Genomic DNA, 27,282 nt, shown 5'->3' with positions numbered 1-27,282 from the left:
GAAGAAATTTTTGTCCAAATTTAAATGATTGTTGAAGTTTTGAAGTCTTACCATATTAGCTTTGGACAACCTAAGCCAAAAAATTATTTATCTACGGAGAGAAAGGGTTTCCAGTAGCAGCGGTGGAACAAATTATCCTTTACTGCCTTTAATTTCTGTTAAGGTGAAAGAGTTTGTATTCATTCTGATTCAAATCATGTCAAAATCTATTATAAAATCAAGTATGGGCAAAATATTTGCACAATGCCAGCTCAAAAATGAAATTGCACACCACCTCACATTTCATTGTTCATGTAAGGGGGTGATATTTCATAAACGCCCTTTCTCTATTGTCAAATTCCAATGTGAGTTCCCTCATTCGCCTAAAACTGCACTCAGACAATGTAGGCATTTTAGACTAGAAGATGTAAAGGGAATCTTTAGACTAGCTAGGACCTAATTTTTTGTCATATGGAACGTCATATGGTAATGGTTTGGATTGGTGACATGTTAATCCATATAATGACACACACTTCCGTGAATGCCCTTGCATCCTCTTGAAACTAGGGGTGTCAATTCTAGGCCCGGCCCACCAAGCCTGACAGAGCCCGCCCAGTTAAAGCCCGACCCGGCCCAGCCCGATTACTAAACGTGTCGGGCTTAACCCCTACATGTTTAGTAATCAGACGGTCCCGGTGTGGGGTCCTAGCCAGTTGGGCGTCCGTCCGGACCGATCGATTCCAGGCCCCACCTAGACCGCCCTGTTGCAGCCCGACCTAGTTCGACCCTTTAACTTATAAACTTCCTCTCCCCTTCCCTCCAAATTTCCTTTTTTTTGTTAGTCTTTGACATTTATTGGTTAGATTTAGATACACTTAACGTAGGTGAGATGGGACTTAGTTTTAGTTTTTAGATCTTACTTTGTTAGATGTGCTTCTATTTGGGATTGTGTTGCAATTTTTTTATTACCCTCTACTTAGTTTGTTAGAAGTGTTTCTATTCGGTGTTGTGTTGCTATTATTTTTCCTTCTACTTACTTTGTTATATATGCTTCTAATTGGTGTTCTGTTGCTATTTTAGTTGGGATAAGTTTTATTTGATTTTGAGTTGAGGTGTACAGTGAGTGCCCAATGGTGTGATGGTTTGAATTTAAAATTCTGATTGCATGCCAATTAGTAAGTCCACACCGTTTAAAGACCGTTTAGAGTTAAATGGCTTATTAGCCCGTTTTAGACCCAGTTTAGGCTTGTTTAGCCCGAATACGGCTGCCCCAATTAAAGACCGAACACTGATCGACTGAAATGAAACCATACCATACCCACCTCAGGCAAGCCCGAATGCCTAAACAGTCAGACACGGTGCAGCTTATAAAATTGGTGAGGCCCAGCTAGGCCCGATCGAGACCGACCAAGCTCGACCGGTTGACACCCCTACTTGAAACCTCTTGATAGTCTTAAATTTTTTTTAATGTTTTTGTTTCACTTTGTAAAATCTGTTTGGACTGAAACTTGACATGTGAGCAAGGGATTTTGAAGTCCACCGATCTACGCAATTCACCCATAAGCAATCAACCTTATGTTAGAACTTGGGTGCCGGTCTAGAGATACCCTCAGATTGTCAAACTAGAAAAACTCATTATTATTTTTTATCTTCTTTTAGGCAAAAAATGGCAGCATGGGCTTATTGCCATGGTTCTAAGTATCGATATCGGATCGCGCCTGTGTTGGGTGATCCATACTGATTTTACACCTTGTCGATATCATATCGGTTACACAACACAGACAAGGAATAAAATGGCCAAAAAATACATATTTTTAAAGGAGAATGAAGGGCAAATTTATCCGAGACAACCGATCCTTGCTGATACCGATCCGATATTATATTGGTTCTAGGCGTGAGACATGGGTCAAGTGTTCATTTGTTGAGACCTTTCGCCCCATCAAAAGTCAAGAGTCAAGACACGTGACTGACTAATACTGAGTTTTATCCTTTTTATTTGGCCATTTGCCCTCAGGCGACCTCAAGGGATATTCCAACCGAGTGGAGATGGCACTACAACAAAAGGATAAAGACGCAGCAGATTATTAATTAATTGGACCACATAGAGCTTCATAAGGTTTCAACTCCCGTTCCCACCCTCTCTCTCCCTCCCTCTTTATGTTCCTTCCCATGTGCTCTAGAACCTAATATTCTAGAAATCCCAAGAAGAAACAATATGCTGGTTTGTGGGGGCAGATAGAGTCCGAGGCATGAAGATGATTAATCTTATAATTGACATCAATTGTATTGGCATTCTAAATTTGATTATGAGATCGGGAGGTGGAGATTCATCTGCGTTTATTTCTTTTCCACCAAATGTGATAGATTGACACAGAAAATCAACTTACTAGCCTAATTTCAAATTGACTTTCTGTTGAACTCCTGACATATCCAACGCCACTCTCGGTCAAAAAAAAGGAAGAGGGTGATGAGCGGGGAAGCACTTCAGAGTAACCCTAGTCCATATGGCTTTGGAAAAGGGACAACTAAAAAATAAATGATAAAAACTTTCAATAGCATTCCAGGAGAGGTAGCAGTTGGGGATGGAGATGTTGCTACATGAAAGGAATTCCTAAGTAGAAAGCGTACAAGTCAAAGCACGCCAAGTGACAAAACTATGTCTTGGAATGTGGTGAATAAACCAAACCAAACTAAACCAAACCAAGGCACAATGCTTCATTTAACCTGAATAAATTTCCATGTAGATGCGAAATAGAACATCTTATTGGAGGAGGGGTTCCAAACAATAGTTGATAGAAAAGCATAAACTAGAAGAATCCGTTGATGTGTGAATTATATCACTTGAGTTATTTCCTTAACTATTGTGTAAAATATATATAGAGAATACAAATGGAGAAAATCTCTCCAAGATAAAATCTCAAAAACAATCTTCCTATAATGGGGAAGGGAGATATGAAGGAAAGAATAAATTAGTGGGAGAGAATCCGTGGAGGATATACAAGGGAAGATTTTCTTGGTGGGGTTGGTGAGAAGAGCTGGGCGTGCTGGATGTGCGCCAATACTCCCCCTCAAGTTGGATCATGGAGATTGGAGATGCCCAACTTGGACCGTAGATACTGAAATTGCTCACGGCCAAGAGACTTTGTAAACAAATCGGCTAATTGATCTTGGCTGGAAACCTTGGCTGTATGAAGAAATCCTTGCTTGATCTCTTCACGAACCACGTGGCAGTCTATCTCGATGTGTTTAGTGCACTCGTGAAAGACCGGATTGGCGATGTGGAGGGCCACTATATTATCGCAATAGAGAGGGATGGGTGCACTGATGGAGATGCCCAAATCACGTAACAAGTACGAGAGCCATGTAAGCTCACAGGTGGCCACAGCCATGGCTCGATATTCGGCTTCAGCCGAGGATCTGGAAACCGTGGTTTGTTTCTTGGTCTTCCAGGAGATGGGACTAGAGCCAATGAAGACACAATATCCAGTGGTGGACCGGCGGGTCATTGGACAGCCCACCCAATCTGAGTCACAATAGGCTCGTAAAGAGAGATCCGATTGGCGTGGGAAAAAAATGCCTTGCCCTGGTGTAGCCTTGATGTAGCGAAGTAACCGAATGCTGGCATCAAGGTGAGGTTGTTGAGGTTGATGCATAAATTGACTTAAAATGTTGACCGTGTGCACAATGTCAGGTCTGGTGACTGTCAGGTAGATCAGCTGGCCGATCAGCCGTCGATAAACGGAGGGATCAGAGAGAACATCCCCCTCGGAGTCGGACAATTTTAGATTCTGTTCCATAGGGAAATCGACAGGGCAAGCACCAGTAAGGCCCGAGTTTGCAAGAATGTCTAAAGCATACTTGCATTGAGAGACATAGAGGCCGGATCTGGAGCGTGCAATCTCAAGGCCGAGGAAATATTTGAGTGCCCCGAGGTCCTTGGTTTGGAATTGCTTACAAATGAGTGTCTTCACAGTGTTGATGGCAGAAATGTCCGAGCCAGTGATGACGATGTAATCGACATACACAAGAACAAAAACAGAAGTGCCGTGCTGATGAAGAAAAAAAAGGGAGTGATCAGCCTGAGATTGTGTGAAGCCAGAGTGCAATAGGGCCTACGAGAACTTCGAGAACCAATTGCGAGAGGCCTGTTTGAGACCGTACAAGGATTTTTGCAAGCGACACATGAGGTTCTCCCCCTTTCGTCCAAAACCCAGGGGGGGGGGAGTCATGTAAACCTCCTCATGAAGGTCTCCGTGTAAAAAGGCATTGTTTACATCTAATTGATGCAAAGGCCAATTACGAGCAGCAGCAATGGCAAGTAGAGCGCGAACAGTGACCAACTTTGCTACGGGGGCAAAAGTGTCATGATAATCAATTCCCTCAATCTGAGTATACCCTTTTGCCACAAGCCGCGCCTTATAGCGCTCAATAGAACCGTCAGAGTGCCTCTTGATTTTATAGACCCATTTGGAGCCAATGGCTTGCTTGCCATGGGGTAAAGGAACCATGGTCCAGGTGGCGTTTTTCTCAAGGGCCACAATCTCAGCGTGCATAGCATCACGCCATTCCTGTGACTTCATAGCTGTGGTAAAATTTGCAGGCTCACTAGTAACAGAGAGAGAGCTAAGAAAAGAAAAATGATTAGGACTAAAACGATCATATGATAAGAACTCAGAGAGAGGGTGAGGAGTACCTGAACCAACAGAAGATGAAGAGCGTGCACGGGCAGTGGAAACATAAAAATCTTTAAGGCGGGAGGGTGGGGCACGGGTGCGGGGTGGGAGGATTCGTTTTGGTGGATCGGGAGAATGTGGGGGTGGGGTTATGGGGGTGGTGTTGGGTTCAGGGCTTGGTGGGGGCTGTGGGGAATCAGGTATCTTGGGTTCGGTTGGTGGGAGTGGAGAGGGGGTGGTGAGATTTGGCGACCAATCATCGTCATGAGCGAGGGGGGGGGGGGGAAGTGGTAAAACAGGGGATGGGGAGGTGGGGTGAAGCATGTTATAAGGAAAAATTGATTCATGAAAGAGGACATCATGTGAAACATAAATGTGGTGAGTGGTGAGATCAAAGATTCTATAGCCCTTTTGACCATAGGGGTATCCAACAAAAATTCCCGGGGAAGCACGTTGATCAAATTTATGTTTAACAGTGGGATTTCTACCAAAACAGAGGCAGCCAAACACGCGTAGGTAAGATAAAGGGGTTTTTTTTTGAAAAAGAACCTCATAGGGGGTTTGATGGTTGAGCACAGTAGTGGGTAAGCGATTGATGAGAAAAGCAGCGGTGAGGATGCATTCCCCCCAAAAGGATAACTGAAGGTTAGCCTGAAAACGTAAGGCCCGGGCAATGGTGAGTAAATGGCGGTGTTTACGCTCCACAACACCATTTTGCTGTGGAGTGTGAACACAACTGGATTGGTGTATGACCCTCAGTAAGCGGAAAAATTCTGAATTCTGTTTGTTAAAAAAATGTCGGGCATTGTCAGAGCGAATCCGACGAACGGAAACATTAAATTGTGTTTGTACCATTGCCATAAAATAACGAATAAGGGTAGAGGCATCAAATTTATGATTCATCAAATAAACCCATGTAGTCCGTGAGAAGTCATCAACCACTGTTAAAAAATAACGTGCACCGGTATGAGAAGAAATACCAAAAGGTCCCCAAACATCAACATGAATCAATTCAAAACAACATGCAGTTTTAATAGTGCTAGAAGGAAAAGGTAGACGAGTTTGTTTGGCCAAGGGGCAAACGGTGCAAGTGCACTTCTTGGAAAAAATAACATTATTATCTAAAGATTGCAAAGTGGGCAATAAAGATGTCGCCGGGTGACCAAGGCGCCAATGCCAAAGGTCAAAGTGAGAGTCTGAAATAGTCGTAGCAGTGAAGGCGGGTGGGGAATTCAAGAGGTAGAGACCACCATGTTTCCTACCCGTCGTAAAAGTCTTCATCGATTGTTGGTACTGAAAAGCACAAGAGGAATCAGAAAATATGACATGAATATTGGAATCAGTGGTGAGTTGGCTGATAGATAATAAATTGCAGTGAAAATGTGGAACATGTAAAACATTGTGCAAAGTGAGATGAGGAAAAAGTTGCACGCTGCCAACATGGGCAACAGGAGTGTTGGCACCATTTGGTAGTCCAATACAAAAATTAGGGCGGGCTGTAGTATAGGAAGAGAAAAATGACAAATTAGACACCATATGATTGGTAGCACCACTGTCGATAATCCAACAAGGTTGCGAATTAGCGGTGAAACAAGAGGGATTACCTGCAAAATTTGCCAAGCCATGAGAATTACCAAATGGAAGCAGGGTGCTACGGGATGAGAGAGTCGAGAATCGGCTAAGCTGCGTTGGCGTTCCTCTTGAAGTAGAAGAGAGTAAGCCTTGTTAATGGATGGAAGGGGATCCATTAACAACAGTTGGCTGCGGACACCAGCATAAGATTCGTTTAACCCCTGTAGGAAGTCCATCAAATGATCTTCGGCCATGAGGGTGGCGAGTGGTGCAAGAGGATTGCAGGTGCAAACCGGCAAGGCACGATAAGAAGATAACTCGTCGTGCAAAGCCTTCAAATTGGTGTAGAATTGAGAGATGGAACCAGTGTCTTGGCCAAGAGTAGCAATGGCCCGACGAATCTCGAAGATGTGTGGGGCGTTTCCTTGAGAGAAACGATCAAGGAGTTCCTTCCAAATATCAGCGGCATTGGTGTTCCATAGCAGTCCATTTGCGATGGTTGGAGAGGTGGAATGAATGAGCCACGATGTCACCATACTATTGCATCGAAGCCAGGCAGAGAGGGTTGGTTCTGTAGCAGGTTTTGAAATAGTGCCAGAGATGAAGCCTATCTTATTCTTGGCCTGAAGAGCCATGGTTACAGCACGGCTCCAGGTGGGGTAGTTATCGCCGGTTAGGAGTTGGGTCACCAAGGGACTGCCAGGGTGATCGGATGAGTGTAGAAAATATGGGGAAGAAGGATCAGCTGTGGGAATGACATTGCTAGAAGCAGTAGCAGCAGCTTGGGGTTCCACAGCCATGGAAAAAAACTGAAGGATCGACTAGACTGATACCATGATAGAAAAGCATAAACTAGAAGAATCCGTTGATGTGTGAATTATATCACTTGAGTTATTTCCTTATTTCCTTAGCTATTGTGTAAAATATATATAGAGAATACAAATGGAGAAAATCTCTCCAAGATAAAATCTCAAAAACAATCTTCCTATAATGGGGAAGGGAGATATGAAGGAAAGAATAAATTAGAGGGAGGATTAGTGGGAGAGAATCCGTGGAGGATATACAAGGGAAGATTTTCTTGGTGGGGTTGGTGAGATGAGCTGGGCGTGCTGGATGTGCGCCAATAATAGTCACCAGTGCCAGGATGGTTTTTAGAGATATATCGCAACTCATCCCAAATAAAATCAAGAACCATTAGAAATAATGGATGACACAATCATCTCAATCACATTGTTTAAGAGACCAAAAATTCTTGACCAATAAAGATAGGACGGACGCATGCATAACAACCCTATTATTTCTCTTTCACCATTTACCCTTTTTGTGAATTAGTCCTTTCCTTTTCGACTCCTCAACACTACTCTTTCTTTGCTCTGAGGAATAAATGAAATCCCTTCACTTGCTACAAATTAAATGTTGCACAAACCAAACCTCACTTGATGATTAGCATACACTTATTAATATTTTACATTACCCTTGATCCACACATACTATCGGGGCTCTAACTTAGTGATTGACACTTCATTTACAGATTGACTTGATTCGGCTTCCTGCATTTTTTCCCCTTCTATAAGCATGCCTGCTTCCATTCTACTTCGCATAAAAAATGCTGGTTGTGAGGGTGACGGAGGAGTAATTAAGTAGCTGCTCAACATAAGGACTATATTCGCCATAGTGGGTCTGTCAGCTACATTTTCTTGAACACACAATAACCCAATATGAATGCATCTCATCACTTCACTTCTTGAACAATTTTCTCTCAGGATTGGATCAATCAACTCCAAGGCTGTTCCTGCATTCCAATGCTTCCATGCCTGCAAGATACATATAAGTCATTAGATTCCTTAGATATTCCTCAAAAAGAAGTGCAGACAACCATACTTACATAGCTTCTAAGGTCCTCGACATGTTCTGGGTGATAGAAACTAGTATTCTTCTTTCCACTTACAATCTCCAAAACTGACACACCGAAGCTGAAAACGTCTGATTTTACTGAGAACTGCCCATGCATTGCATACTCCGGAGACATGTAACCACTGCAAGCAATTATTGTATGATAATTTAAGCAACTAAGGGTAACTATAGAGATTCTACTTGATCACATTTCTCCACAGTTAATTTTCACTAGATGCTATATATAGATTCAAGGCCCAACCAAAATTCTTTTTTTTTTTTTAGTTTGGGGGGGGGGGGGGGTTGTGAATGCATCAAAATGCATTCTCTGTTCATAACTATGGGAAGGAATGAGACTCTAAAACTTACTAAGTCCCAACTATTCTGTTTGTATTTGCTTCAGTTTGACCCACACCAAAGATTCTTGCCATCCCAAAGTCTGAGATCTTGGGATTCATTTCCCCATCTAACAAGATATTGCTTGCTTTAAGATCCCTATGAATAATTCGAAGGCGGGAATCTTCGTGAAGATAAAGTAGTCCTCGAGCAATTCCTTCAATGATCTTGTAACGTCTCTGCCAATCTAACTGCATGCATTTCTTAGGATCTGTGGTCATCCAAATAAATGGTAGAATCAGAATTTAGGATATGGTGAAATTAACAAATTGTTCATCATGAAAGGTTGGTGGCTGGACAAAAGAGGATATAGTGTCATGAGTTTCAGTTTTACTTCCACATTTACATAAAATTGGAATGTATAATTCATGGAAATAATATGAGAAAAAACAACGCCTAAAGAGAAAGCGAGAGGTGTGTGGGGCGAACCAAACAGAAAGTAATCGAGGCTTTTGTTGAGTACGAACTCATAGATCAAGATCTTTTCTTCTCCCTCCAAGCAAAATCCTAATAGCCTAACCAGATTGCGGTGTTGAAGCTTTGCCATTAACACAACCTCATTCTTGAACTCTTTTGCACCTTGCCCTGAGATTTTTGAGAGCCTCTTGACAGCAATTTCATGCCCGTCAGGAAGTTTACCCTGATTACAAAATACAACTGATTAGCAAACTTATGTAGTTAAAACGTTTGGCTTTTAATAAAACATGGATGAACCATGTGATTAGAAGAAGTTGAGTGGGAGTGCAGTGTATTTCTTAATCATTTAGGAATGGCGTAGACATGCTATTGTCTGTTAGTTACATTCTTGGCATTTTAAACTCATGAGAGATCGCAAGTAGGATGTTGGGACTTTATGAATATAACTATATCAACAAAGTTTTGGCCAAGTATAATATGCAAGAAAATGAATATTTGATGAACAATGTCGAAGGAAATGTTCTTTTCAGACATGGTATAAGTCATTCAAAGTCATAGTGTCCTCAAACTCCTGCGGAAATTGAGTCTATGAAGAGAACTCTTTTGCTTCGGCAGTAGGAAAACTGATGTATGCAATGTTGTGCGCAAGACAACATATTTGTAATGCAGTTGAAATGATAAGTGGTTTCCAGTCATACTTAGAATAAGAAAATCAGACAATTGTCAGGCGGATCCTCAAGTAATTAAGAAACAAGGATTACTTCCTAGTTTATCATGTAAATTGTTTGTCAGTTGTCAATTATACAGATTTCATACTAATAAAAATGACAGCAAATTGACTTTTGGATGGTTTTCACTTGACATAGAAAATTGTCAAGCAAAAATCAACGACAAATTCCACAACAGAAGCTGATATTTGACATCTAGAGAAGCAACTAAAGAAAGGGTTTGGTTAAAGAAATTAATTAGCTGAACTAGAGGTTGTACCTGAGCTCGTCAAGCACCCCATTTTGTTATAGTATGATAACATGGTGCAATTGCATAAGCTAAGGAACTTCTAATACCTCAGAAGAACAAACACATGGAACAAAAAATATATTATTGTCCAAGAGATAATACAACGTGGTGATGTTGCCATAGCAAAGGTTGATTGTGAAAATAACTTCTCCGGTCCCTTTACAAAGGATTTGACACAAAAACGTATGATCATAAAGCATTTGAGACATTGGCTTTGATGTAAAAGTGGGAAATTGTTGGATTTATGTTCCACCAAACCCAATTTAAATTGTTTAATGTTAGTTTGCATTGAATTATTGCGGTGATTAGTTGTCCTAAAGTTAGACCTTAAATTATTCGGTTCATATGGTTGTCACATTTTATATTTTAGGAATGTGATTCCAAAATATAAATATAAATATTCATATGAAGTGTGTATCAAACAGGATCACTTGATAATTTTGCATGGATTGTTGTCACATGTTTGATAAACAAGATTCTTTATAATAGTACATTGTAGTCCCAAGACCTGAGAGGTCCTTACTATTGTAGACAAATATTATGTGTTATAGATGTACCAATGGTTGATGCTTCCATAGCTATATATGCTAGATTCATAATTTCTTGTTTGTGGTTGAAGAGATGAACTATAATGAATCCATTTCCCGTATAAGGTGAATATATTGAGAAATATTTGATTGTGATTGAACAGACATTCAGAGCTCGATGGCATGTTTTGTAAATAGTTTGTAAAATGATTCCAAATATTATTATTTATTAATATTATATATAAAGGGAAAAGTTTTCATACACGGCTGTGTAAGCCATGTATGTGAGAGGGTGGGAGTTTCAAGGCATTAATTGTGGGGGTTTATGACTTTTCCAACTCTTTGTGAGAGGGGACATGACCGTGTATGCTTACATGGCCGTGTATGAAAACTTCCCCCACATATTAAATTAAGCTTTTGAAAGTTTTTTATGTCCAACTAGGGTGGTAACGGTAATTAATTCCATACCCTAATGTCTGACACGATATTGTTAAATGGAGAGATTAAAATGCAACAAAACTATAACTTTGGGGGGGTTTATTAGTTATATCCGACTTAAGATGAACTTAGAGTAAATAGTTTTATTTACTAAGATTGAATTAGAAAGGTTCTAGGTTTCAGCCAGAGCCTGGCTGAAATTTTGGTCGACATCTATACACTTTTTCCTACAAGTTTCGATGGTTGGTTTCAAAGACTAAATAGCCAAAAACTTCTAGGACATCCTATTTAAGGTCCTTTAAACATAAACCCTTATATTTTAATGAATCACACAAAAAGTAGTAGTTTGACATATAATTCAAGTAAAACAATTTAAATATGCATTAAAAATGAATAGACATCAAATTATAAATCATATCATAAATCATGCATCATACATGGTTTGTTATAAAGAGTCAATTACCAAAAAAAAAAAAAAATCTAGCGGAATCAACAATACAAGCAACAAATCACCCCTATTCCCATCTTAAAATCCTACATTCCTAGTAATGGGTTCCGGTTCATATCAAAATTACTATAATGTTGTGGTTATTGTCGAATCAAGTCACTCCATAATTTATAAAAAATAATAATGAAACGAGACATGAATCATCATTTTCAGCTGTAAATACAACAATACTTTCATCAATTTTAAAGATTTTTTAAATCAAAATAGACTATTTTTCCTATTTTCTGAATTTTCTTTAAATCTTAAAAATCTTAAAATAAAAAAAATATAATTTTTGCACAGGAAAAAAAACCCAACACCGTAAGGTCATAGGTCGAACTGCGGTGTCCATACATATAAAATTGACCTTTGACTAAGTATTAACTCTGTTTTTTCATAATTTTGTTGCAAGAAAATCAAATTTTTTTTTTAGAAAACTTTAAAATATTTTAAAAACAAAAAATGAATTCGGCTCTGTGAAATCCTAGATCAACATGAAAAAAAATTTGATATCCTGACTTTTTATAAAAATAAATTTCAGAAAAAAAAAATGATATACTTCCAATTTTGAATTTTGCACAAATCTTCCAACAATGCAGCAAATCATGGCATTCAATGCGTACCTCTATTGCCCAAGTACTTATTTCAACCCTGTACAAAAGTGATTTAGCCGAGAAAACACAAAAATTGGGGTTTTCAATCTTCATTGCTGCAACTAGTCATAATGAGCAAAATGGGTCAAAATTTCAATCCATTTTGCTCGAAGTATGAAATTTATACTAAATAGCTTTGAATAATTTTGACTAAAATATCGGTGAAACGAAACAAAAGACCAAAATTTGCTCGAGACATTGCAATCTTTCAATATTGTAGGAAGTTTCATTTTCATAGCCTGCGAAACCAAAATATGTTGGTTGGTTTCACAAAATTTCTTCGAAACCTTGTACCATGTGAGTTAGACTTATAAGTAAATTGTTTTGTTTAATAGTTGAGTTTGACTCACATAACGCTACCTTGGTAGGATCATTCAATAGGATCCTACCGCTTAGTATTCAAATTTTTTTTAAAACCCAAATATTATTTGGGACCCGAGCCAGCCCCTACGATTTTATTAAAGATCAATCAAAGAATAGGAAAGAATACAAGGGGGATATATCCGCCTTAGCCTAGCCCAAAAGATATTAAACCCTCAACTCTCCAGAAAGAAAACCAAGAAAGCTCACAGCCCTTACAAGCAACCCCAAACAAAAGAAAGGGTTACATGTTTTATATAAGGGAAGTAGTTTTTTGTCTGTGAGTGTGGCCTACGCCAGCACTCCCATGTGTCTATGCCACTCCTCTTCAAAACAACGGGTTAGAAGTGTTTGATCATATGGGAAGGAGAAAGATAGACTCATGGGAATGCTGACGTAGGCCACTCTCCCTAACAGAGTTCTTTTTCCCTTTATATAAATAAGCAAGTGGAGGTGGGAAGAGGATGGTCGATCAAAGCAAAAGAGAGCTTTATTTTCTCTCTTGTGTTTTTGACAGATGACCTCTCTCCTCCCATGCATCTTCGTCTTCTCTCTCCTCCCACTCCCTCTTTTGTGAGTTAGGGTTTTGAACCCTAGAGAGTGAGAGATCTATTCAACTGCAAATTTTTCCTTCTAAGTGTTGATCAAGGAATAACCATTGCTTCTGTGAGGAATCTTCTGTATAAGTGTTGATTTCCTCTGGAGATACTGTACTTGTGATAGAAAGTAGTACTCCTAAACACCCTCTAATGGTTTATTTGAATACCTTGAAATGCATGAGAAAAGATTATAGGAAAGATATTTTGATTCAGGATTAATTAGAATTTCTATTCTATGGCACAATGAAATTTGAAATATACACGAATTGTAGTTTGATTACTATATATTTGAAACTTCTTTCTTACCTTGTAAACGCCACCAAATCCCCCTTCACCAATCTTATTAACCTCGGCGAAGTTTCCAGTGGCTGTAAGCACTGTACTGAAATCAAATTGCAATGACTCCGGAGTTATAATTTCGTTCTCACCTATGCACAACCCAACAGGGAAGATAAATTAAAAGTTCGACCTTTCAAAAGAATGAATGAATAAATAAACCTCCCAACAAGAGCAAGATGTGGAGGATGATTAGGAACCATTGGTTTCTTTTGAGATAAAAAGATGCAAGATGACATTCAAATCTTACATCTGTATATCTACGGCTCCAACCCCAAGATTGAATCGTCCATGTCAATAATAAAGTAGAGTTTTTTAAGAGTTTAGAAGACCAAAAAAAAAAAAAAAAAAAAGATTCTACCATTCTCCAGCCTCTCATGTGACGGGTTCTTCTTTTTCTTCCGGATTAGTAAACAATACAAGAAAAGAATCACTCCTGCTGCGGCAACTGGCACAACCATGGCAACAATAATACTAGAGGGCGAGCTTCCTTGTTTTTCTGCATAAACAAAATCATAAAAAATAACTAACATTCCCAAATGTGCCACATGATGATAAATACCGATTTCAGATTCACAGCTGACACTAGGCCATACCATCTTAAGATCTTCACTACCCATAACTCTAAAAAATGGAAAAAAAGGATCCCCACACTGTCAACAAGATGGGCAGCGGCGGTGTATTGCAGAGGTAGGATGGGCAATGGATCGCAGGTGATGTGGTGACAACAAAAACAAAGGGCTGAGATGCAAATCCCCAATTTAACCGTGTATGTCACTGCAAATTCCTTCCCAAACTAGCAGCGTGAGATACTTTTTTGTTTATTAATGAAATTAATTTCGAGTTTGGAATTAGAAGCTTCATTCCCGGAGTCTTCAATTGCTTGATCAAAGTTTCAGAAGTAATTTCTATTTTGATGAAAAATAAAAAATCCTAAACACAAAAACCATAAGAATCTGAACATGATCAAATGGATCCATCCATAGTAGGAATGAAGATGGGGGGGGGGGGTACTCTTCTCTTCTGAAGGGAGTGTTTGAGGAATGACCCATTAGATTAGATTGTATAGGCAGAATGAAATAAGTTGGAAACAGAGTAACACTCCCCTGTTTAGCGATATCAGAAGTGAATTGACAGTCTTAATCTACTCCAAGCTCCTTATATGATAATACTCGAAAGTAGCTCACCGTGAGTGGTATTTCTGTTAATCGGAGACGAAGGAGCCGCTGCTGAAGCTGTAAGTCCATAGAAAGGGTACATATCAGAAGTGAATTGACAGTCTTAATCTAATCCAAGCTCCTTATATAATAATACTCTAAAGTAGCTCACCGGGAGTGGTATTTCTGTTAATCGGAGGCGAAGGAGCCGCTGCTGAAGCTGTATCTCGATAGAAAGGGTACACCTCAAACCTGATGCCACATTTCGCATTGAAAACCCTCCCACCTTGCTTGCTCGCACAGCAAATGGGGAGATCACCAATAGCAAGCGCAAGACATGTGTTACAGTCCTTCCTTGATAAATCAGGGCTGCACTGTGCCAAACAATACAGATTCTGGAATTGCGTAAAAGTAGCTTCTTTAGTGGCGAATCTATTAGAATCGGAGGCAGCTTCAATTACGGTCTCGTTCATCGTATTGGCCAATAACTGATTAAACCGAGTCGGATCAAAGATGTTCTGTGGATTCAGCATCATCACGGTAAAGGAATCATTGATACTGAAGAAGAAGAGCTGGTCGGAGTAACGCAATGTACACTCGTCGTACCAAATGACTGCGACTTTCCCGTTGGGACAGTGCTGGACGATATCTTTAGCGGCGTAGTTCACACAATCACGGCAGACATCGCCGGTGACATCGCCTCTGCAGTAGTATTGGCCGTAAATGTAATTGGGGCTCTCGCCGGTGACTTCATTACCATAGCTGTTGTTGGAGTTGGAGTCGGAGGAAAGAGAAGAGAGGAGGCTTTTGAGGTTGGATTGGTAGCTACTGTTGGTTGTGTAAAGAGTTTTGTTGGGGCAATTGTCGTAGAGGTACGTAGGGTCAGCGCAGCAACTGAAGCTGACCAAGAAAGAGAGGGGAACGAAGGAGAAGAAGAGCAACACGACTGTGGCTCTTGGAGTCGTTTCTGTATATGGTTCCATCGTTTCTCCAAATTATCCACCTCCTCTGCTATGCACTCTCTTAATCTCAGGGCTCAAGAAGAAGAAGAAGACGACGACGACTAGACAGAGTCTTTCAGGTAGGGTCACATAAGCATAACGCCGATACCTCGCAAGGGATGGATGGTTTCCTTAACTCCTGTATCCATGGATCGAAATTTTGCCAGACTGCAATGCACGTTATCAATAGTGCTTCTTTGTCAGGGAGCCGAGTATTATACTTTAAGGTTGACCCTTTTTTTTCTAAACAAATCAGCCATCTTTTTTGTCTTCCCTAGGGAGTCATGAAAAAAAAAATAATAATAAATAAAAAAAAATTATGATTACAGAATGATTGATTCATCTGTTTATAATCTCTCTTTAAATTTTTAAAAAAAAAAAAAAAATTTTGGATTTTTTCTTCTAGGTCGGTTTCCAAAAAAAAAAAACATACGCACAGTTCCACAAGGATCCAGATTCTCTACTGTCGAGCTGCCCGGTAGGACCGTGCTACCCAGACATGGGGCTGCGTGCAATTACCACCTTATCCGCACTCAGGCAAGAAGTTTGGGCAGGGGTAAGGTGAACATTGCGCATAGCCCCGTGTCAGGGCAACACAGTCCTATCGGGCAGCTCGGTAATAGAGGATCCAAATTCGTTCCACAATAGAATGACGATGCAAATTTTAGGGAAAAAAGAAAAATGAAAAACATAACCAATGCCTCGCCAATTTGCCCCTTTGACGAGAGGCCGTGACACAGATTAGTTCGATCAAATTTCGGGTTTGGGGTTTGGCCCCAAGCCCATCATTGATTGCAATTCATAGTTGTATACTAACCGTGGCTTCATGGGCTAGCAATTTCCAATAAAAATCTGGGGAAGAGATCGTTCGCTTGGTCGTATAACTCTTGCACCAATACAGGAGTCAATGAGAGGATATGCAAGAACATCAACACAGATAAAATTTTTTATTTCAGGAGAGGCTGGGTGGGTATGTCTAAGCACTGGAGCCACATGACCAAGCAATATTCTTTTTTCTTAATTTTTTTTTTAAAGAAAGAAATACTACAAATCCACACTAGGGTTGGTCTATATTAAAGGTGCTCATTGGTTTGGTTTAATTAAGGGCATCTTTATAGTTTTTATTTTTGATTTTTGTCTTCAAAAACGTTTTTGGTTGTGTTTAGTATCATTTATGGAGCTTGTTTCTATTTAAAAAGGATTGAAAAAAACCAAAAACTAAAAATAGATGGAAAGCTGTTTCTGATTTTTGGTTGAAAATCACTTCTAACCATTTATGCGGGGACTTTATTGAGCACGTGATCATAGGTCTCAAAATCGATGGGTAAGAGCGTCATTTCCGTGTTTAATTAGAAATATCCTTCTTCCTCCTCTTAACTTCTTATTCTTGTTCCTTCTCCTGCGACCCCTTTGTCACTCCCATTCTTTTTATTTTTCCTGCAACTCCATCCACCCCTTCATCTTCTTCTTCCGACGACCCTATTCCCCAATAGCATCGAAGCTCTTTCTGCTTCTGCCTCTCTCTCTCTCTCTCTCTCTCTCTTGCGCCGTTCGGTACTCAAAAGCAGTCAGTCTCCTTTGATCTCTCTCGGACTTGGTTTATGAGGTAGTAATTGTTTGATCTATCGATCTATCTTTTTCTTTCGATTTGTTTCCTATTCCGTACGGCTAATGATAGTTTTTTAAGTTTGATTTGTGGTTTATTTTCACTGGATCGATCTGTAAATCTTTTTTGCTTTATGGGTTTTGTTAAAGTAGGCAAAAGAAATGATCTTTTCTTGTCTTCGATTGTATTTGAGAGAATGGATTCGGAACGATTGGTTTTTTCTTTCGTTGTTCTCTTTGTTGCTGATTTGGTTTTTTTGTTTTGTCGATTATTTGCTTCAACTTGATGCTATTGGGATTTTTTTTTTCTGTTTTGTCAATTATTTGCTTCGATTTGCTCTCTAATTGTTTTCTGTTTGAAGGGCTTTTTGCGTTCTTATCGATTGCTTCCCCATGTCTTCTTCTTCTGCTTCCGCCATGACCAAGAACGTACTTGCAGAAACAGAGAATAGCCCCAAAAAGCCCTTCAAACAACGCAATTCCTCTTCAGTTTCTCTCTACTGACCTAAACTCTCTCTATTCATTCTTATCACCTGTGTCACAATCTTTATTTTTCTCCAAACTCTTACTTTAATACAATCCATACACTCTTCCCCATCCTCCCCTTCCTCATGGGCTTTCCTACGCAAATGGGAGAACGTTGTCAACACCACAATTAACTTCAAAAGGTATATTATTTTGTATATTGGATCAGGACACTGACTATGGTTCATGAAATAAGGAAAATCCAAAGAGATTGATACCCAACAACTCGGTTATGCTTTGGGAAAGAAGATGGGTAAAGATGGCATCTCTTCACCCACCCACTTCAAAAAACTAGTATGCATATAGGTATGCCAAATATATTTCTTTGTCTCCAATCTATTCTGTTTAGTGGTTGCCGAACGATTTTCATGTTTTGACCAAAAATGATTTTCACAAATGATTTTTGTTAAATAGACAAAAATCAAAAATAAAAACTATACCAAAGATGCCCTAAATGATTTTGTCCATGATGAAATAGATATAAATTAATGAGTAGAACTTCTTGTCATCAAAGTGGTGAATTAAGACCTGATTTGGTATGATTTCTATGTCAATTTCACAAGGTGATTTCTATTTCAAAAATTGTTTGGTTTGAATTTGATACCTTATTTTAGTGAAATAGAAATCAAGTGGAATAGAAAATCTAAAACAGCTTGAATTTTAATCTCCTCCAATTCTGACACCCTCCAATTCCCTCCAATCCCTCACATGGGAGTGAAATGACCACTTGCCCATTGCCTTGGGAAGTGTGTCCATGCAGTGGGTAAGTGGTCATTTCAACTCCCATGTGAGAGATTGGAAGGGAATTGGAGGGTGTCAGAATTGGAGGTGATAATGATCGAAAACAGCTCATCAACTATTTCATTTGATTTCACTCTTGCTCTTTAATGAGAACATGGTTAATTTGATGGGCAAAGTAGTACTTTCATGTTAAAAGTAAACACCATCTTTCTTCTTCTTCTAATGGTCCTACCACCACCACCGCCAACGCCACCACCCGGCCATACCATCTTGCCACCACCATTACCCCGCCACCATCCCCAACCACCACCACCGCCACTACCCCGCCGCCACCCCCACCCCCACCGCCATCCCTACGACCCTTCCTATAGAAATATAGAAAATCTACTCTCACAATTTGAACAATAAAATGTATTTTTTCTATTCTTGAAATATTTTCATATTAATACAACCAAAACAACTTCAATTTTTAACCAAAAACCAATTGTTGACTATTTCATCAAATCAATCCAAAATGAAATAGAAATCATACCAAATCTTACCTAAGAAATTGTAACTTTCTTCTAATTATCTATTGTTTTATTACCAAATTTTTTTTAATTTTTTGGATAAAGAAAAAGGTTTTAAAAAATTGTTAGGTTTAAAAAAAAAAAAAAAGTTTTTTAAAAGTTGAAAGTTATTTAATGCACTATTTATGTGAAATGACATGATTTTTTTTCTTGGTAAAGAAAATGACATGATTTACCCTGGTAGAAAAAAAGTATTATTTTAAAAGGACAAAAATGTAAAGTTACAGCTTTTTAGTTCCCCACTTTAGTTAAACTAAGATTTTTTCTAAATTAAAACCAAATTGAATACTATCCCATCCAATTTTCCAAAATCATATCAATTGTTATTCTTCGATTATCAATTTGTATACAGTTACAAGTATTAGGTTTGATATCGGATCTGTTATCCAAGTTGTATTCGGTATGAGTTCGACTTAGGTTTGAATCTAGTTTCATGAATTCTGTAATGGCATTGAGGAAGACGAAGTTTACAAAATCTTTGGAATGCTTTAAAGGATTAAATTACAATTAACATATTCAACACCATATAAACACACCACAAATCTATTTTTTTTTTCATAATTGTTGAAATAAAAATTTTTTATGGGTGTAATGGTTGTAGTGTTGGATGTGACAATTCCACACATTCTTTATTATGTTCAATTGTATATATAATACAAGAGATGAAGCTTCTAGAGCCATCTGATAGTGACACGTAACTGCTATATAGATATATGGAATACATGAAATGTATATGTGTCACTTCTCTTTAACACGCCCCGCAAGCACAGCGGATCGGAGACAGCTAGCTTGTCACGTAGACATATAAAACGTGTGCGTTGAAGACCCTTGGTAAGGAGATTTGCGAGCTGGTCATGTGTGGAAACAAACTGGACATGCAATCGTTTGGCAGCAACCAAATCTCGTACAAAATGAAAATCAATCTCAATGTGTTTCATCCGAGAATGGAAAACTGGATTGACTGTCATGTAAGTCGCACCAATATTATCACAATACAAGACCAGTGTCGTGGGAAGATAGGCACCAAGCTCTCCTAGCATTGCATATCCAAACAAGAGTTGTTTAAAACACATGCAATCGTCCAAAAATTCCACCTGCACCCCTTGCTCATCTGAAAATTCCACACACCCCATAGTTTTCTAAATTAATCCATGTTTTAGTCCATGCCGTTAATATTAATCGTTAGATGTTAAAATTTTTGTTTATTGGCCAAACTACCCTTCCTTCTAACCATTCCTGTAATTTGAAAAGACATTTTTACCCTTCCCTATTTGTTATTAAGAAACTAACCCCACCCAACCTATTTTACCATTGCATACCCACCTGGACCAAGAAACGAAAACCTTGGGAGCACCAGCTGCTCTGGCCAGGAGCCACCTACTGCTCCGTGACCAGTTGCTGCTCTAGCGATCACCTCTTGCTCCATCGGCAACCACCTGCTGCAGGTAAATTCTTCTTCTTCTTCTCCTCTGCTTCTTATTCTTCTTTTCCTGGTTCTCTTCTCGTTCTTATTTTCTCTGTTTAACTCTGAAGGGCTTGAGCATTTTACAAATTGAAGGTAAACAAGGAAAGACAACAAATAAAGAGTTTGACCTTAGCTCTCATGACCTTGAGTCTTAAAAATTAAGATTAGGATGTGAAATTTATTCTGGTTCTACCGGTTCCTAATTGGTAGATCTGGAACCGGACCAATAAGCTATTGGGTGGATCAAATACAGTTCCAAACGGGCCGATTTTGGTACGGTTCATGGTTCTGATCCAAAATTGACACCCCTAGTGGTGAGTAAAGGTGTCAAATTTGAACCGAAACTAGATACATACCATATGACCAGAAACAAAACTGAACCAAATAGAATTTGGTTAAATTTCGAAACAAAGGAATTTAACTGAGGCGGGACTTGGTTCCTTTCCGGATCCAACACAAGAACCGATGGTTGGAACCGAAACCGAACCGAATTTGGGTACCAATATATTATAATACACTAAAATAATATAATACTAATATATTATAGTATATTAATACACTATAATACATTTTTTTTTTGGTGAAATACACTAATACTTATAGTATGATATATAAAACCATGTAGGAATCGAATTTTGGAACCGAACAGGAATCAAAACTGAACCGAAACCATATAGGTTTGGTACGAGTGCCAAACTTCAGAACTGAGGCGGGACTTGGTTCAGATCTGGATCACATTAATACTCCTTGGAACTGAACCACAACCGACCAAATACTTGGTTCCAAACCGCTTTACACCCTTAGTTGTGAGGCCATTAGGAGAAAAAGAAGAAGGGTAGTATTTTATTTTAATAGAAATTAATACTTTGCCCATCATATTAACCATGTACTCGTTAAAGAGCAAGAGTGAAATCAAATGAAATAGAAATTCTAAAACAACCGAGGGGCCAAGACTACTCTTTCCTTGCTTTGAGGAATAAATGAAATCCCTTCACTTGCTTTCGTGAATAGATTATTTCCATTCAAGTCATAACTAATTAAATGTTGAACAAACCAAACTCTCACTTAGTGACTAGCATACTGATCCACTTTTATTATCGGGGCTCTAACTCAGTGATTGACACTTTATTGACAGATTGACCTAATTCGGCTTCCTGCATATTTTCCCCTTCTATATGCATCTCTGCTTCCATTTTGTTTGGCACAAAAAAGGCTGGTTGTGAGGGTGATGGAGGAGTAATTAGGTAGGTGCTCAACATAAGGACTATATTCGCCATAGTGGGTCTATCAACTACATTTTCCTGAACACACAATAAGCCAATATGAATGCATCTCATCACTTCACTTCTTGAACAATTTTCTCTCAAGATTGGATCAATCAACTCCAAGGCTGTTCCTGCATTCCAATGCCTCCATGCCTACCAGATACATATAAGTCATTAAGTTCTTTAGGTTTTCCTCAAAAAAGAAGTGAAGACATCCATACTTACATAGCTTCTAAGGTCCTCGATGTCATCTGGGTGATAGAAACTACTATTCTTCTTTCCACTTCCAATCTCCAAAACTGATACACCAAAGCTGAAAACGTCTGATTTCACTGAGAACTGTCCACACATTGCATACTCCGGAGACATGTAACCACTGTTAGAATTTTAGTTCTAATAAAATTCCATATGGACATAATTAAATCCCTAAACCAGGCTAATTAGGGTTTTGGTCTAATAAAGTGGGGTCATTAAGTTATATTAGAAGTCTAATGTGGACTGGCTTAGTGTGGGTCAGATAGATTCCTATTAGGACTGTGATGACTCAGACCCTATAGGGATTACTATATAAGGAGAGCTAGGTCCCCCCTCTACCCATCACAACTTATTATTCTCAATAGCTATTGAGGAGTGCATTCTTGAAAGAGAGGGAGATATTCAATGTTTGTCGTCCCTGCGCATTCGGTATTCTCATCAGGCCAGTTACTTTGGGAATAGAAGGGAAGCACCTAGATCTTTGTTCTTTATTTTCCGCTGCAATCATCATCCCTATGGATGCGAAACAAGGTTGGTGGTTCTATCCCTGTTTTCTATTATTTATTTGATTGTGTTCTTGAACGCCCTATGGAGATCCTGGCTTTTGGGATTTTGTCCCTATTCGGATCGATTTAATCTAACATGTGGTATCAGAGTCTCCATAGATCCGTTCTTAAACCTATATGGATTCAAAATAATAGAACATAATAAGGGAATCAAAAATTTTTCGATTCGAATCAAGGTTTTTAGGGTTTTTTTCAGTTTTCCAAAAACCCGTACGGACACTGGCATTCTGTCGATTTTTTTAGCCGGCGAAAACAGAATCTGACCACATGGGTGCATAGAGCACAAAATTTCAAAAATTTTGGCGGGTGGATCGCCGCCGGCTGCCGTCGGACACGCTCTCACGCGTCGCCGACAGCGGCGGGTGATCTCACTCGCCGTCAGGTTTATTAAAATAAAAAAAAAAAAAAAAAAGATTTATGGGGTTTTGCTATCGTGCGCCCCTGACAGTTATATAACCTTGCTAACGTGCGTCGTCGGGTCGGGCCGACCTGTTTACCGACCCTACAACCCAAAAATTTGACCCGACCAGGTCTGGCCCGAACCCGGCTGGACCGGGGTCCGAACCGGTTCTTTTGAACCGGGGTTGAATCTAATTGCTTTGGTTTGACTTTTCGGACCGGTTTGACCAGTACAGTCAACCGGATTTGGACTTGAACTTTGACCGGGCTTTCTGGGGGCTACGAGACTCTGTTTGGGGTCCCCTTTTTTGCGTTGGCTCTGTTTTTCTGTGCTCTACACAGTGGTGCCCTTTGTTTTGATCAGATATGCATATTTTAAATATTTTTTGTATTCTTTTGATGCATGCTTTTTTATGTAATTTATCGATTCGTTCTATTGGGAACCGAACCAATTTCTGACTTGCTGGAATACCTATCTTGATGAACATAATTAATATTATTTTTGTGTTAATTTTAAGACATTTAAAATCCCTTGTCATAAATTATAAAATAACACATTGTTTAAGGATGTAAGTAATTTTGGAAAATCCCGAAAGAGGGTTTCATGTTTTCGACAGGATGCAGCCGCCAAAGCGACCTTCCTTGTTGGATTTATGAAACACCGATCTTATACAGTTGTGGGATGTCCTTCAACTCTGATGTGTGGTCATACACCCAAAGGTGGTGATCATGTATTGGTACTTGAAGGGGTACATATGCAGTATGCATGTGAATAGGTTGACCCTAGAATTCTGCACACCCAAAGGTGGTGGATTTTGAAAGTTGAGCTGTTTTCCCATGGCCACTGGTATGTAGGGATTTTTACAATTGCATATTGAGAATTCAGCCCAAAGGTGTTTTTACAATGATGTGTGTAAAATTCTCATTAGCTTATAAAGTTTTCAAGCTGTACTTGCATCATTTTAATTATTGTACTGTTCATTGTTTAAATTTTCAGTCACCTTCTCTATCAATAATAACATGGTTACTATTGAGCTCCTCACTGGGTCAAACTTTAAGAAGTGGAAAGAGGACATTATGTTTGCTATGAAAATGGCAGATGTGCATACGTCCCTTGTTATGGATACACCAATGGATCTAACTGCTGATAGTACTGAGGATGAAAAGTCTGTGCATGCTGCATGGCAAAAGAGTAATCGACTCAGTATACTATCCATAAAGAGGTCGATACCGGAACACCTAAAAAGTGGTCTGCCTGAGAAATGTACTGCCAGGGAATTGCTAGATGCAATCTCCAAGAGATACAAAGTTTCTTCGAATGCTGAGATTGGGACACTTCTGCAAGGGTTATTTAATATGGAATATGATGGTTCTGGGGGTGTTAGGGATTACATTATTAGGATGGTTGATTACCAAACTAAACTCAAGGCCTTAAACATTCCTCTTCCAGATGCCCTAATTGTCCATCAAGCCTTAAATACCCTACCTTCTAAATTTGGCATCATAAAAACTAACTACATTTCCCAAGATAGAGTCTGGAGCATTAATGACCTAATTTCTAGGGTTGTGTCTGAGGAAGAGAAACTGAAGAAAGAGAAAAAGCCCACTGCCCTGTTTACTTCCAAAGCCCATAAGAGTAAAAAATCTAAAAACCATACTCATAAGTGTACCAATAAACAGTCCGATCAGACTAACAATTTGGGACCTAAGAAAGACTCTTTTAAGAAAGAGAGTGATCGCTGCTTCTTTTGCAAGAAGAAGGATCACATGAAGAAGGACTGCGATAAATACAAGGCTTGGTTACTCAAGCCCAAGCAGCCATCAGGTAATGATTCTTTGGCTTTTGTTTGTGAATCCAATCTATCAGAAGCCCCATCCAGTTCTTGGTGGCTAGATAGCGGTGCAACTAACCATGTTGCTTTTACCATATAGGGGTTCATAAATCGGAAGAGGCCAAACAAGGATGAATCAAGGCTGATCGTAGAAAATGATGGACATTCTGACCTAGAGTTCGTGGGAGATGTCATTTGATTATTAGATTCTAGTTTTAAATTGACTTTAAAGAACACTTTTTATGTACCGTCCTTTAGGCGAAATTTAATTTCGGTTTCAGTTTTGGACATTAGTGGTTTCTATTTTGAAATAAAGAATACTATGGGTAATTTATTTTTTAATTCAACTAAAGTTGGTTCCTGCTTTATGTCCAACGGATTGTGCAGATTGTGTTTGTCTCCCATTGATATTTACGTCTCCTGTAATGTTGAAAGCATTGTTTCTAAAAGACCCTTACCTAAAGAATGGTCTTTCACATTGTGGCATAAGAGGCTAGGTCATATTTCTAAGGCAAGAGTGGAAAGGCTGATAAAGTCTGACATCCTGCCTACTCTTGAAAGTGATCTAGAAACTTGTGTAGACTGTTGTAAGGAAAAGATGACCAAAATAACGAAGAAAATTGCAGTCCGTAGTTCTGACCTGCTAGAGGTCATTCACACTGACATCAGTGGTCCCTATGCAGCCACATTGTGTACAAATTTTTATTTCATCACTTTTACAGACGATTATTCCCGATATGGATACCTGTACTTAATTAAAGAAAAGTCTGAATCTCTTGATAAGTTCAAGATTTTTAGGACTGAAGTTGAGAAACAGTTAGGGAAAGTTATTAAAATTGTTAGATCTGATCGTGGGGGTGAGTATTATGGCAGACATGGCGATGCTGGACAGCTTAAGGGCTCGTTTGCTAAATACCTTGAGGACTCTGGAATAGTTAGTCAGTTTACTATGCTAGGAAGTCCTGAACAAAATGGGGTCGTCGAAAGGCGCAACCGTACCCTTATGGACATGGTGAGGAGTATGGTTAGTAAGACAAATTTACCTAAGTTCTTATGGGGTGAAGCCTTGAAAACTGCTCTTTATATCCTTAACCGTGTACCTACTAAAGCTGCTCCTCTTACACCTTTTGAGTTGTGGACCGACCGTAAACCCAGTTTAAACCATCTTAGAGTTTGGGGGTGCCCTGCAGAAGTGAAGTTGTATAATCCGACTTTAAACAAGTTGGATCCCAAGACTACTCGTTGCTACTTTGTCAGCTACCCAGATTATTCGAAGGGATATAAATTTTATAATCCCTGCGGAGGTACTAGGATTGTGGAGTCACAGACAGCGAAGTTTCTAGAATTTGATGTAGCTGAAAAGAATGATTGTTCTCAGACTGTTCAAGATAGTCACATGGTTGGTACATCAATACCTATTCTTCTACCTATTCAGATGGATGTGGGGCATACTGTGCCATTGGTTACACCTGCTGGAGTTCAGGAGCCTGATATTGATACCGTCCTCAACATTCATGTAGCACCTGATGAGATTCCTCTTATTCAGGATGCGGTTGAGGATCCTATCATTGATGCAGTTCCAGCTGAGATTCCTCAGATTCAGGTTGAGGCAGTAGTGGTACCATTACGGAGATCCACCAGGGAGAGAAGTCAGCTATATCACCTATCTATGAGGTCTATCTGGGAGAACATGACTATGACATTGGTTGTGTGGTCGATCCAGTTACTTATTCAGGCACTGTTTCTAGTCTTCAGTCAGATTTGTGGATAGATGCGATGAGAGATGAAATGTAATCGATGAAACATAATGATGTTTGGGAGCTTGTTGATTTACCTAAAGGTTGTAAACCCATTGGTTGCAAATGGGTGTATAAAACCAAAAGAGATTCCAAAGAAAAAGTTGAGAGGTTTAAAGCCAGACTGGTAGCCAAGGGATTCACTCAGAAAGAGGGAGTAGACTACAATGGGACTTTTTCTCCAGTCTCCTCGAAGGATTCCTTCAGGGTGATCATGGCATTGGTAGCTCATTTTGATATGGAGCTGCATCAGATGGATGTTAAAACCGTCTTTCTCAATGGCAATCTTGATGAGGAAGTCTATATGGTTCAGCCTGAGGGTTTTACAGTGGATGATTCAGATCATCTTGTGTGTAGACTCAAGAAGTCTATCTACGGTCTCAAACAAGCTTCTAGGCAGTGGTATCTAAAATTTGACAGTGTTGTGTCTTCGTTTGGTTTTATGAAAAACAAAGTGGATCAGTGTATATATCACAAGGTCAGTGGGAGCAAATTCTATTTTCTCATTCTGTATGTGGATGACATCCTGCTTGCAAGCAGTGACCAAGGGATGTTGCATAATATAAATCAACTTTTATCTAGGGAATTTGACATGAAGGACCTTGGTGAGGCCTCTTTTGTTCTTGGGATTGAGATCCATAGGGATCGTTCTCGCCGTTTATTAAGTCTTTCTCAGAGGGCTTATGTTGATCGTGTTCTGGAGAGGTTCAGTATACTGGATTGCAAACCTGACAATGTTCCTGTTCTCAAGGGTGACAA

General features: G+C 39.3%; 1 protein-coding gene across 5 annotated transcripts in view; it reads right to left on the bottom strand.

The window, feature by feature from the left end:
- Positions 1-27,282, bottom strand: part of LOC122639828 (cysteine-rich receptor-like protein kinase 10) — a 75,213-nt gene that overhangs the window by 42,911 nt on the left and 5,020 nt on the right. For all 5 annotated transcript variants that reach the window (XM_043832822.1, XM_043832824.1, XM_043832823.1 and 2 more), the window contains 2 exons: positions 14,735-15,567; positions 6,894-6,901 (listed from right to left, as the gene is read on the bottom strand). In XM_043832822.1, coding sequence (XP_043688757.1) covers positions 6,894-6,901; positions 14,735-15,487 — 761 coding nt within the window. In that variant the 5' untranslated portion in view covers positions 15,488-15,567. Of the gene's footprint in view, positions 1-6,893; positions 6,902-14,734; positions 15,568-27,282 lie in introns of those variants that run through there.

This window comes from Telopea speciosissima, chromosome 9, assembly GCF_018873765.1.
Source record: "Telopea speciosissima isolate NSW1024214 ecotype Mountain lineage chromosome 9, Tspe_v1, whole genome shotgun sequence".
NCBI classification, from domain to species: domain Eukaryota; kingdom Viridiplantae; phylum Streptophyta; class Magnoliopsida; order Proteales; family Proteaceae; genus Telopea; species Telopea speciosissima.
This window is presented reverse-complemented; position numbering and strand designations above follow the sequence as displayed.